At 47.3% G+C, this 13,126-nt stretch overlaps 2 protein-coding genes across 3 annotated transcripts in view; both read right to left on the reverse strand.

Annotated features, from left to right (window-relative positions):
* LOC103375495 (rap guanine nucleotide exchange factor 1) overlaps positions 1–5,078 on the reverse strand; it is a 12,803-nt gene extending 7,725 nt beyond the window's left edge. The window contains exons 1-8 of one of the 2 annotated variants that reach the window (XM_008305795.1): positions 4,958–5,078; positions 4,671–4,804; positions 3,930–4,141; positions 3,692–3,845; positions 3,120–3,292; positions 997–1,111; positions 715–772; positions 207–311 (exon numbers count right to left, since the gene is read on the reverse strand). In XM_008305795.1, the coding sequence (XP_008304017.1) occupies positions 207–311; positions 715–772; positions 997–1,111; positions 3,120–3,292; positions 3,692–3,845; positions 3,930–4,141; positions 4,671–4,804; positions 4,958–4,985 (979 nt within the window). In that variant the 5' untranslated portion in view covers positions 4,986–5,078. Of the gene's footprint in view, positions 1–206; positions 312–714; positions 773–996; positions 1,112–3,119; positions 3,293–3,691; positions 3,849–3,929; positions 4,142–4,670; positions 4,805–4,957 lie in introns of both variants that reach the window. The other variant, XM_008305794.1, reaches the window with a different exon arrangement.
* Positions 5,079–5,767: 689 nt separating this feature from the next.
* LOC103375497 (dynamin-1-like) overlaps positions 5,768–13,126 on the reverse strand; it is a gene marked incomplete at its 5' end in the record, with an annotated part of 13,283 nt that continues 5,924 nt past the window's right edge. The window contains 5 exons of the mRNA XM_008305797.1: positions 5,768–8,007; positions 12,257–12,424; positions 12,501–12,655; positions 12,750–12,836; positions 12,934–13,086. Of these exons, the coding sequence (XP_008304019.1) occupies positions 7,947–8,007; positions 12,257–12,424; positions 12,501–12,655; positions 12,750–12,836; positions 12,934–13,086 (624 nt within the window). The remainder of the gene's footprint in view (positions 8,008–12,256; positions 12,425–12,500; positions 12,656–12,749; positions 12,837–12,933; positions 13,087–13,126) is intronic.

Raw genomic sequence — 13,126 nt, forward strand, 5'->3', positions numbered from 1 at the left:
TCCTGAAGTTTAGAGACAGCAGACAGTCAGACAGACAGTCGGACAGACAGTTAGACAGACAGACAGTCAGACAGACAGTCGGACAGACAGTCAGACAGACAGGCGGACAGATAGACAGACAGTCAGACAGACAGGCGGACAGGCGGACAGGCGGACAGACAGTCAGACGGACAGGCGGACAGACAGACCGACAGGTGTGTTCTCACCTGCGGTGCTGCGTCGTCTCTTCTCTGGCAGGGCGGGGGCCAGAGGAGGCAGCGTCTCCGAGGATGACTGGTCTGTGAGGAGGAAGTCGTAGTCTGGGTCGTCCTCTGAGAACAAGACATTGAGAGTCACAACCAGAACCAGAACCAGAACCAGAACCCTCCAACTGATTCCACAACACTGTATCAATGTTATTCAATGTTTCTTTTATTGAAGGGCAGCTGGAAAGCTAAGATTCTTCAGTTATACATGCGTCCATTATCTGGACAGGCTCCATCCTCTGTCAGGTATCAGGGGGCGGAGCCTGACTCTCAGTTCACCTGAGTTTGTCACTGGTGGTCCAGCTGAGTGTGCCATACTGTACTGGGTCTATACAAAGTGTTACCTCTGTGAGGTTTCTCCTTTTATTGACTGTCAACCTTGAATCAGTTTTATTTTGCTTTCCGGAAAAGAATTTCCAGTGAAAGAGTCTTTGATGTCAAAGTGACAGCAGATGTCGAGATGTGTTACCACAGTGTGTGTTCTGAGCAGCAGCAGGAGGCCGCTTCCAACAGTCGTCCTCACACTCCTGCAAAACACACACACACACACACACACACACACACACACACACACATGGAAATAACTTCAGCACAAACAGATCAATCAGCAGAAACAAATACATACATCTAGTTTGAATCTGGTTTGAGCTTCAAAATAAAAGACAGACAATCTGAAATAGAGACACAGTGAAAAGTAAAAACGTTGCTGTGGAAACATAAAAAATAAAAAATGTGAATTAAATGTGCACACCTGTTGAACCTGTCTGTCCTCGTCAGGCTCTCGTCTCCATGGTGCTACTATGGCAACCCTGCAGGAGGCGGGGCCTGATGATGAGTGACGCTTCTTAGGAGGCAGAGCTGGAGGACTAAGACAGACAGACATTGAAGTCATTTAATAGTTCTCCAGTAGGACAGCCTTAGCAGTGACCAGGACAGCAACCCGGTACTGCAGCTCATCTATGATACATTTTCTGAAACGTGTCACCTTTTGCCGTTTCAATGAATATGTTTCTAATGGGTTTATTTATGGATTAATTATCAACATGCCTAATCTATAATATGTGGAGCCTCCATGTTGTCCAGAGTTGGTAACATCTGGGGACACTTGGAAACATGTTGGACATGTTGGTTCCTCGTTCATAACTCCCACTAACTGGCAAGAACACATTTAGACAGCATGTCAGAACACAGATCTATTTTTGTGAGTTAAAATTTAAAAACACTGGAAATCCTTTTGAAACTTTTAGAGATCATTTTGTAACTGAGTCCTGCTGACAGACAACGTCTCTGAGTTCTGTCTCCTCCTTCATGTTCTGGTTCCTCAGAGCTGCAGGACTTTATGCTGCAACATGAACCTCAGAGAAGGACCACGAGACAGAAGCTGCTGCTTGAGGTTCAGAGTTAAACAACATTCATGATTTTCCAGCTTCAGTTTGTCCTGTTTGGACAAATTTCGTTCTGCTGTGAAGAAACTGCTGTCGTCTGTTGGGCTCTGAAGCGTCTTCTTCCTCTTTTTCTTCTTCTTGCAGTTCAGAAACACAGGAAGTGGTGGGGGGGCAAAGAGTCATGTGCTCAGTTGTTCTGCTTCCTGTTTAACCCACAGATCTATTTCTGCTCGCGCTCAGTAGATGACTTTTAGGTTTCTGTGTAACTGACTGAGAGGCTGATCGACTGGACCCCAAATCACGTTAATATAAATGAGTGTAACTGATCTCACTACAGGCTGCAGGTGGATCAGTGGTTAGCACCGTGGCCTCACAGCTAGAAGGTCGCCGGTTCGCGTCCCGGTGAGGACACCCGGGATCTTCCTGCGTGGAGTCTCCATGTTCTCCCCGTGCAGCGTGGGTTCTCTCCGGGTTCTCCGGCTTCCTCCCACAGTCCAGAAACATGCTGAGGTTAATTGGTGATTGTAAATTGTCCGTAGGTGTGAATGTGAGTGTGCTTGGTTGTCTGTCTCTAAGTGTAGCCCTGTGATAGACTGGTTACCTGTCCAGGTGAACCTGCCTTCACCCTGAGTCAGCTGGGATAGGCTCCGCCCCCCTGTGATGTTTTTGTTTGTTTGTTTGTTTGTTTGTTTTTATTAGGTAGGACAGAGAGAGAGACAGGAAAGTGGGGGGGGAAGAATGAGGGAAGGACCTGCGCAAAGGGTCATGAGCGGGACTCGAACTCACGACCTCCACGTGAGGACTGCAGCCCTGTACATGGGACGCCAGCTCAACCAGCTGAGCTATGCGGCGCCCCCATGTATGGTTTTTTTTTAAAGTCTATTGGAATATTCAACACCTGCAAATAAACACTCAGCATTTTTAAAAAGTCCACAGCTGCAGCACTGAAGCTCAGCGGACAGCAGCCCTGCATGTACAGAGCAGCAGTGAGCCCTGACAGCTGGTGTTTGTGGTGTCAGCGGATGATGCTGAACGGCACAGGCGTTTCTGCCATTTTGAATTCTGACTATTGACTCCAGTCCCTACATACCTCACCATCACCACACTAAGTGCACACTAGTGCTGAAGTGCTTCAACCATGGCCCATATGCTCGTCACGATTGTCAAATACACTCAAACCGCTGTATCTCTTGAAAGCTTTGTCCAGTTGAAACCAAATGTGGCAGAAGTGTGAAGTTTCAGACGGAGCCTGCTGACGAACAGGTCACGTCTCAGCAGGTTCTCCACTACAGTTATATTATTGTGACAGCAACACACTGAAGTTGCTACTCGTTTGATAAACTTAAGGCCAAAAACACATTTAAACGTCCAGATGTCAAGCGTCAAGAGCTTTCCACAATCTGACTAGTTTTTCTCCAGGAAATGCCGTCCAGCTAATGTCCAACACGGAGTGAATACGTCAGCCAATCAAGTGTAAGCACAGACTCACCTCTGGCCCAGGGGGAGGGGCTCTGGGAGGGGCATTGGAGGTTTGGGCGGAGCTAAGACGGTCTCCTCCTCCCCCACTGTCCTTTCAGATATCTCTTGGTTTTCTGACTGTGATTGGACAGGAGACAAGGGGGCGGAGACATCTTGTCTCTCTGCAGCCAGTCGAACCAGCTCCTGATGGAAACAAGAGAAGCAAAGCGATCACAACACAAGACAAGAACAGGACATGAAAGGACAAGACAAGGCAGATGACACGGACTGAGCCTGGAGACCTCAGTCTGTCCTTTGCTTCCAGCTCGTGTCCACTGAGACACTCAGGACAAGACGAAGTAGAAAACAGGACAGGAGCCAAACAGATATGAAGGAAATGACAACAACAGGACCAGTGTGTAGAACAGTCCATCCATCCATCATCTCTACATCTTTACCCTCACTAGGGTGGTGGGGGCGGAGCCTATCCCAGCTGGCTCAGGGTGAAGACAGGTTCACCTGGACAGGTAACCAGTCTATCACAGGGCTACACTTAGAGACAGACAACCAAGCACACCAAGCCAGAGTGTAATTTGTTCTCACCTTGACGTCGTCCAACACGGCCCTAATCATGGAGGTAACGCTCTCTGTTGACTCCTTGTTGTCGTGGGAGACGCCCTGCAGCATCACCTGGTCGGCCCAGCGAATCAGCTCAGCCAGAGAGTGGTAGAGACGCGTGAGACAGGTGGAGATGGTCCTGCTGTGGGGAGGACAGACAGGTGAGCTGATGGTCAGGAGACACTCTGCGGTCCACGTTCAAACACTGGCAGATGAAACTAACCTGTTGTGTAGGTGTGGCTCCAGCTGGACCAGAGTCTGGACCGCCTCCAGGACACCAGTGGAAGCCCCGCCCAACAGCCCGCCCACCACCAACTGATCCAGGACCAGTTTGTCACGGCCGGGTCTGTCCACTCCCAGTCTGTCCACCAGAGCTTTGAAGTACTGCAGGGAGCTGAGGACGGCCCGCTGCTGGTCCACCAGAACACCACCAGACTGACAAACACACACCTTTAATGAGCAACATTACTCAGCAACACACACACTGATGATGTCACAGTGATGTCATGTTCAGGCTGATGTTCTGAAGTGTCCTTCACACTGTGTGAGCTTCACACTAACTCTGGTCTCCATTGATCAGCCCTGTGCCAAGTCTGAAGCAGCTGCCTTTGTCTGGTGTCCACAGCTCCATAGTGACAGTAGTTGACTGTCCGTGGAGTCATTGTAGGAGGACGACCACTGCAGCCCTGATCAGTGCTGCTGTGGCTCCTTCTGGACCTCCTGGTTCCTGCTCACACTGGGCTGCACTGGGTTCTAGCTGCTCACTGATCTTCTGGATCCTTCTCCATCTTTGTCCAGTCTCTCAGTCAGATGTTTCTCCTCCTCTGTTCAGGTCTTCTCCATGTGGAGCCGTGATGCAGACATAGATAGACACAGTCCAGAGGTCCAGAACTGAGAAGGTCTACCTTGTGTAACAGTGTGTGTTGCAGAGTGTGTGTGTAATAGTGTGTAATAGTGTGTGTACCTTGTGTTGCTGCAGGTGCAGGTCAGGCGGTTTGACTCTTTGACTCTGGGTGTGTTTGATTCGCTCAGAGCTTCTGATTCGTGGTGGGTGGAGCTTGTCCTTCAGCCTCAAGGTGAGAGACGCAAACTGGGAGGCTGAAGAGGAGGACGACATCGACATCATCATCATCATCATCATCAACAACTACCAAAACAAAAGACCCTGAAGAGGTTGTTTTTAGCCTGTGGTGGCTAACAGGTAGCATGTGACAACACAAGACAGAGAAAGAGAAGAAGAAGGCAGCTCACCTGTCTTACTGTCAGCCCTGGATGACATGTCTGCAGACAGACTGTGATTTACAGACAGTTTCGTCGTCTGTTTCTGCTTTTCTGTCGTTCTTTGTCCTGCAGCCGTCCGTTTCAGTCTGTCTCGCTTCCTCCTCGTCTTCCTCTTTGAGTCTCAGTTAAACTAACTTCACTGTGACGATGACGATGACGGTTAACCTGGTTACGCTGGTTAAACCTGCAGCTCCACCTGCTGGCTGAAAGCTGCAGCACAGCTCTGAACCTTCTACGTTTAAACAGCCAATGAAGAATCTGCACATCAGTGGATCTAGTGTTTGACTGGTTAATGCATTACTGTGTGAACTAGTTAATTTGGTCAGCAGGTAACTTATTGAACAGGATTGAAGGATGAAGGATTTAGTTGATGATTAGTGGATTAGTTAGCACTGGGTGAGTTCCTGGTCTAGTGGCTAATGACGGTTAATAAGTTAGTTTAATGACCTGTTTGTTTCAAATTAATAGTCAGAGATTCGACTTGATGAACAAGTTTAGGAACAAATGACTTGAATGATTTGGTGAGAGACTGAATGGGTCAGCCGATGAGTCAGGTTAGAAGACGAGAGGATGACTTAGTTGATGAGGTGCTCGGTGAGTTAGTCACTGAACAGCTGAGTTAGAGATCCAGATACATGCATGAGTTAGCAGCTGAAGACTTCACTGGCAAATGATTGGATGAATGAGTTTGTCAATGAATGAGTGAATAAGTTAGTCGACGTCCTCTCCAGGGAGCAGCCGCTCACTTCAGCTCGTCACAAAGAGTCGACACTCGTCATGTTCAGTCACACAAAGCTTTATTCATGTTAACACGTCTGTGTTGACACTCAGATACACAACTAACGACACACATTCACACACTGTAACACACACTCCCACACACACCCTACAGTGTGGGCCGCTGCATATTTCACTTTAATAGATGCTCTATATTCATGTTGCTCACTGATATATGACTATCTCCTGTAAACAGCACACGGACGACATCGATAGGTACAGACTGAACTACCGTCCTGAGCTGCGTTCAACATGCTGCTGCACACGTCAACACTTCACCACAGAGTCACACAGCACTTTGGAAAGCAGAGTTTAGTGAGCATGCTGACACTAAAGTGAACACACGAGGACTTCACGGCTACAAACACGTCCTGCTGTCGCTCTGCTAACAGTGAAGCAGCTGAACGCAGCTCGGAGCTCGACTAACTACACTATCACCATGACAACGATACACAAACACAGAATAGATAGATCAGCAGCTTCCCGTCATACAGTCTGATTCAAGCTGTCGTACCGCATGCAGTCAGTACGGATCAATACTGCTGACTGCGTTTTTTCTCTCCTGGATTGATCGATCAGATTCACAAAACCAATTCATTGATCAGACTCATTGATCAGATCGTCATCAACTGAATTAACACTTTAAAAAGTTAGTTCATCAAACATTCAGAAACTGAAACACATCAGAAGAAACCAAAAGTTACATCATGGCCTAACAAACATTATTTAATACAATTCCAAGTGACACTTTATTTACTGCTGGATTCTTTCAACCAAAACAAACAAACAAACAAAATGTTGGGAACCAAAAGTAACCCGTCAAAACTGTCTGGACCCAGTTGGAACTTAATACAGTCCATTAAAAACAACTGGAACCAGTTGGATCCAATGAGTTGGAGCTACTTAGTACCAACAGGAATGTTGTGGAAGCAGTTAGACCAGTCGGAACCGGCAGGAGCATAGTGGAACCTGTTAGGACCAAGAATTGGTCAACCACTGGGCCAAGACAGAACAAGGTGTTCTGAGTGAAAGCAGCTGGAGAAGGTTGAGACCAGCAGTCTGAGGAACTTCACAGGAATAATCTGAGGCCAGTCTGAACCAACTGGGACCAGTTACAGCAAGTTAGAACCAGTTAGAACCAGCTGAAACCAACTGAAACCAGTAAGAATCCCCTGAGACCAGTTAAGAGCCATTTAGAACCTGTTGGTATCAATTAGAACTAGTTGGGATCAATTGGCACCAATCTGAATGAGACAGAACAGGTGGCAGGATGCTGGAGCTTCTCAGTACCTCCAGGAATAATTTAGAAACAATTGGGACCAGTCAGAACCAGCTGCAGTACACTGGAACCAGGAATTTGGCAAGAATTTGAACCAGACAGAACATGTTGTACCAACTGAAAACAACTGGTACCAGTATGAAGTGCTTCATGTCTCTGTTGAGACAAATCAGAACCAGGTGCAGCCATTTGAAGCACGGTGGAACCAAGCACAAGAAAGCCGTTAGAACCACCAGTAACTGTCATTTAGAACCAGTCAGTTTCAGTTGGAACAACACAGAACAAGTCACTCTTGTTGAAAGGAACCAGAAGAAATTGGAACCAGTTAGAAGCAGCTGGGATCCGTCACATGTCCGTAGAACAGAACACAGCAGATGGTGGGAACACTGATGTCAAAGCTGTTTGGTGGGAAACATTTTCCATCTTACAGACAAGAACTGCAGATCATAAATAAATCAATAAATAGATTAATAAATACACAAGTTCAAACGATATTTAAACTTTACACTGTAAAGAAAAGTTCTGTTGGTGCTTAAATCAGAACATCTCGGTTTCATACGAGACAGAAAAGCAGAAACTGAAAACAAAAACACAGCAGCGTGATTTAATTCCAGGAGCCGATTTAACCTGAACGTCCAGGTCAGAATGAGGTGTTTTTACCTCAACAGCATCTACAGAACGTTCTAAAGCTGACGGAACGTCCCATGAGGAGGCAGACAGGCGCCAGTCTCACCGGCCGACAGCAGACGGTAAGTTCACTCAGTATTGCAGGAGTTTGCTGATCGTTTGCTATATAGTCATAATGTGCTCATCAATATTATTATTACTCGTAAGGTTCACAGTAACACAGCATCGGCAGAGAACAGTAGAACAGTTCAGTAGAGACACAAACACACACTCGGTTCAACCCTCAATAGAAGACTGGGGACTCTCTCCGTGGGCGGGGCTACCTTTACTGGGACGACTGGGAAGAACAGCGACAGAAAACAAACACGGAGACAGACAAAAGAAAAAGAACAAGAGTGAATCAAGGGAAGGGTTACAGGGGAACGGTTCCACCACAAACAGTACTCTGATGGCACTAGTGGGAACCAGTCAGAACCCGTTAGGTCCAGCACAAACCAATTGGAACCAATCAAAACCAGTTAGTACCAGTCAGAAAAAGTTAAAATTCATGAAAACCAGTTAGAACCAGCTGAAATAAGTTAGACCCAGCTGAAAGCCATACAAACATGTTGGAGCTACTTGAAGCCTGTTAGAACCACATGGAACCAATCACTGCTGGTTGGAACCAATATGGAACCAGTAGAATCCAGTTCAAGCTACTGATCAGAACCGGTGGAAACCAGGACAGTCCATGTACAACCAATTAATGTAAACTATCTCAGACCAGTAAGAATGGAACCCACCACTAGAACCACAGGGAACCGGTTCCAGTGAGGGCATTTAGAGCCAGATAGATGAGTCAGAAACTACTGAAACAATTTAGAACCAAATGGAAACACTGGAACTAGAAGGTAAGCAGCTGTTTAATACAAGAGGTAAAGTTTTAACGTATTCTACATGAACAGAACAACTGATGCAGGATTCAGAAGGATTCATTTGTCACCATCATCCCAGTAAGGAACAGAACGGCATCAGGACTCTACTGACTGAGCGGTTCTCTGACTGGCAGAACAAATGACTGCAGCTGGGAAGGAGCAAACATTGACTGTGTTAGAAAGTGACCTGAGCAAACACAGCATGCAGCGCTATTAAGAGCCAGGAAGCCAGACAGATCCAGCAGAAACTAGAAGGAACTACATGTACCCAGAGAGAACCTGTTGCACCAACCTTACAACCTACCAGAACATGTTGGAACAACAGGAACTTACAACATCCAGTTGGAACACACATGTAAACCAGGTAGAACGAGTATAAACCCGCTGGAATCAGTTGAAAACATCAGTGTTCTTGCTGATCAAACTATCTGGAACTAGAAATAGCAGGATGGATCCTGTTGGGCAAAGCTGGAACCACTTAGATCCATTTAGATCCATCAAAACAGAGTTTAAACCAAATACACAGAAACCTGTTAACATCCAATGAGGAACCTGGGACCTGTTGAAACCAGGAAGAACTTTCTGCTAGGAACTGAAAAAGAAGAAACTTTTTGAAACCCACTGGACCTACTGGAAAGCACAGGTAGGAATCTTGGGAACAGTATTTAGAACAAAATTGAAAAGCTAAATCTAGATACAAACAGCTCGAACCTGCAAGAACTTTTGACCAGTTGAACAAGTACGAAAGTGAAGGAACCTTTTGGAATCAACTGAAATGAGCAGGATGTTGTTGGAACCCAACAAAACGAGTAGCTGGACCATATGAATGAACCAGAACTGGCTAGAACCAGTTGGAATCTATAGGATCCTGTTAGAATCAACTGGCACTAGCATTAACAAGTTGGACTTGGTTAGAACCAGTATGAGCACCACATTGTGTTTGTGCATGTTTGTGCTCCAGAACCTTGTGAAGAACATCGGTGAACATCAGCTGGATCATCTGATTTATTATGATGAGTCCAGTTGAGACATCCCAGTAACCTGGGGACTAGTAAAACCAGGAAGAACTAACTGGTACCAGCTAGAAAAAGCCAGAGAAAACCCAAACCCACTAAAACTGATTCCAAACATTCAGAGCCAATTAAAAACAATTATAATATTTTGGATCAAAGTAGGACCCAGCGACAACAGGTCGTGGCATCGTCCAATCAGTTGGCAGCAGAAGATCCAGTTAGGACCAATTCGAACAAGCTAGAACATATCAGAACCAGTTATAATCAGTTGGTCAGATCAAGACAGACTCAGCTTGATGTAGTCAGACCCACTCATAATAATTTGAATCAGAAGGAACTAGTTGAAAGGGGTGAGAGCAACCTACCGTCAGCTGACACCCGTCTGAACCAACAAATCTGATTCGTTCCAATTATTCAGAATGATTTGGAAGCAGCTAGAAGTAGTTTGAACCACCTGGAACCAGCTGAACTTAGTTACTGCCTAGAACTAGATGGTACCAGTCAGAACTGTGTGGAGCCAGCTGAAATCCCATTCAGCTATGTGAAACCAGTCAAATCCAGTTTGATCCAGGTCATCAGAACCAGTTGGAACCAGTTGCAGCCACGTATGGAACATTTGTCACCATCAGCTGGCTCATCTTATTCACTCTTACACGTGTTTCATGTGCATACATGTGTGAATATTTCTGCATGTTGCGTATGTTGTGTATTTGCTGTGTATATTTTGTGTGGTGTCAGAGGGCGGAGTCAGAGGCGGGTCTGGAGGATCTGGATGGAGATGCAGGAGCCCTCCGACTGGAGACAAACACAAACAAATAAAAGCAACAGAGACACACAGTCAGTAAGTGGTCGATGGAGCCGTCAATCACACAGCTAACCGTAATGATGAGGGAGAAGGCGGGGTCACATAGTGATGACTGCGATCTGATTGGATGGTGAGGCACACACACACACACACACACACACACACACAGAGTTGGTGAAAGACAGTGACATCACACTGACAGCTGACGTACCATTGGTGAACTCCTCACTGGTCACTGATTGAGATTCTGAAAGAATAACCATATATGGTCAATATGAGGGGGAGGAGCCAGGGGCGGGGCTACCTGCTCTGACACTGACACACCTGAGAGCTTCCTGGTTAACCTTAAAAGGTACTGTGAGAACAGGATCACACAAACAGACAGTCAGGCAGACAGACAGACAGTCAGACGGACAGTCGGACAGACGGACAGTCAGTCAGTCAGACAGACAGACAGACAGACAGACAGTCAGACAGACGGACAGTCAGTCAGACAGACAGACAGACAGTCAGTCAGACAGACAGACAGACAGACAAACAGACAGTCAGACGGACAGTCGGACAGACAGTCAGTCAGACAATCAGACAGACAGACAGACAGACAGTCAGACGGACAGACGGACAGTCGGACAGACAGTCAGTCAGACAGTCAGACAGACAGACGGACAGACGGACAGACATGGCTCCAGGTGGATGTTGGAGTTGTGAGTCAGTTAAATGAAAATCTGTTTCATCTCTGTGTGACTACTACACAGCTTATTTAGCCTTTGTGCTAAGCTAGGCTAACAGTTTCCCCCGCTTAATATTTTTGTGCTAAGCGAGGCTAACAGTTCCCAATGTTTTCAGTATTTATGCTAAGCTACGCTAACTGTTCCCACCTGTTTTTCAGTCTTTGTGCTAAGCTAGGCTCACAGTTCCCACCTTTTCAGTGTCTGTGCTAAGCTAAGCTAACTGGACCTGTTTCAGCAGTTGACTCACACAGATGAAAAAGATTTCCCAGAACGGGAGTCTGGAATGAAGATGATGAAGAAAGAAAGAGCGCCTTTCTTTTCCATGTCTGTGCAGGTTGTTTGTGGATCGCTGCGTTTGTTCCTACAGCACCAACAAAGAAGAACCTAACGTCTTCTTCTTCTCTGTCTGATAAAACTCATTTTCAGATTGTGTCCAGTTTGATGCAGAACTTCAGATTCAGTGAAGACGAGCAGCTGCAGGTCTTCAGCTGTTTCATGTACGTTTATGTTGAACCAGAGAATCTCGTCAATTTGGAAACGTTTTCAGCTCAGTGAGTTCTGCAGATATTTGTGGGTCCGTGTGCTGCGTCAAACTGAACACTCTGAACATCTGCAAACATCTGGAAGCACACTCAGGTCACAGTTTAAATCACAGTTTCATTCTCTGCTCAGTTCCTCCTGTGAGACCTTCATGTGGAAAATGTTCTGATCCATACTGGCACCTGGATCTTCTCAGAACCTTCACAGTGAAGGTGTCTCACAGTGCAATGGGAGAACCACCACAGATATCAGAACATGAAGTTCTAGGATTTACGTCTATGTGACGGCGTAAGACAACAACGTTAAAGCAGGTTCTTACAAAGCAAAGTCAGCCTGACGTCTGGACAAAGAACTGGAACCGTTCTGCAGAACTGACAGAACTGTGCATGGATGAAGGAGTGAAGCAGTGAAGGTTTGTGGGTCAGTGACGGTTCTGTCCAGAACTTGACCTCAGAGAACCAAACTTGTCAGATTCATCTTAATCAGTAACTTTTTGGTTCTCACATGTGACGTATGGACACAGAACCGGACAGCCGGTCTGGTTCTGGTTCCTGTTATCGTCACGTCACCAGAGGAGAGTTACCTGGGGACTCCAGGTGGGGGAGCTCTGTTGGGTCTGGATGGCACTGAGGGCGGTCCAGGATCAGGTGACACCGCGGGTCGAGACGGAGGCCCCGGAGCCGCCCGGCCGCCGGGTCGGGGCGGTCCAGGAGGGGCCCGGCGCTGAGGGGTCGGGCTGGACATGGGAGACCTGCAGAGACCAGCACAGACTCAGTGACGGCGCTCACCTGCCGTTTCCACGGAATCCTGCGGCATCGCCTGGTTACCTTCGACCCGACGGCATCCCGGTCACCTGCAGCCACGAGTCATCGACCGGCGGAGGCATCGCCGTAGTGATGGTGGACGTGCTGATGTCACCGATGATGTTGAGGCCCTCCCTCAGAGCGTGATACATCCGCAGCATCTCATCACGGTGCTGCGCCTGGACCGGACACAGGACACCTGTCTGTCCACCTGTCTGTTCACCGGCCTGTCGGTCTCACCTGTCTGTCTGTTCACCTGTCTGTCCGTCTCACCTGTTCCTGTGACTCCTCCATCAGGGTGTTCTGGTCTCCACAGGAGTACAGCTGAGCCAGCAGTTCGGCGTGAATGAACTCCTTCGTCTGAGGAGAGAGAGTCACATGATGGTTGTGTGTCTGTTGTCGTAAGTTGCTGACCATCGGGTGTGTGACGTGTTTGTGTGTGTGTGTGTTGTCATACGTTGTTGACCATCAGGTGCATGACGGTTTTGGGGATCAGGTCTCGGACGGTTCTGTGGATGATGGACAGGTACGAGTCCACCAGGTTCCTGACGATCTCCACCTGTCGCTCCAACTGAGGGTCCAGACTGTGGATATGACCGTCACCACTGGACTCCTCCGACTCCACCTGCACACACACAGACACACAACAT

The sequence above is a fragment of the Stegastes partitus genome, unplaced genomic scaffold (assembly GCF_000690725.1).
Source record: "Stegastes partitus isolate 25-593 unplaced genomic scaffold, Stegastes_partitus-1.0.2 Scaffold2629, whole genome shotgun sequence".
Classification (NCBI taxonomy): domain Eukaryota; kingdom Metazoa; phylum Chordata; class Actinopteri; family Pomacentridae; genus Stegastes; species Stegastes partitus.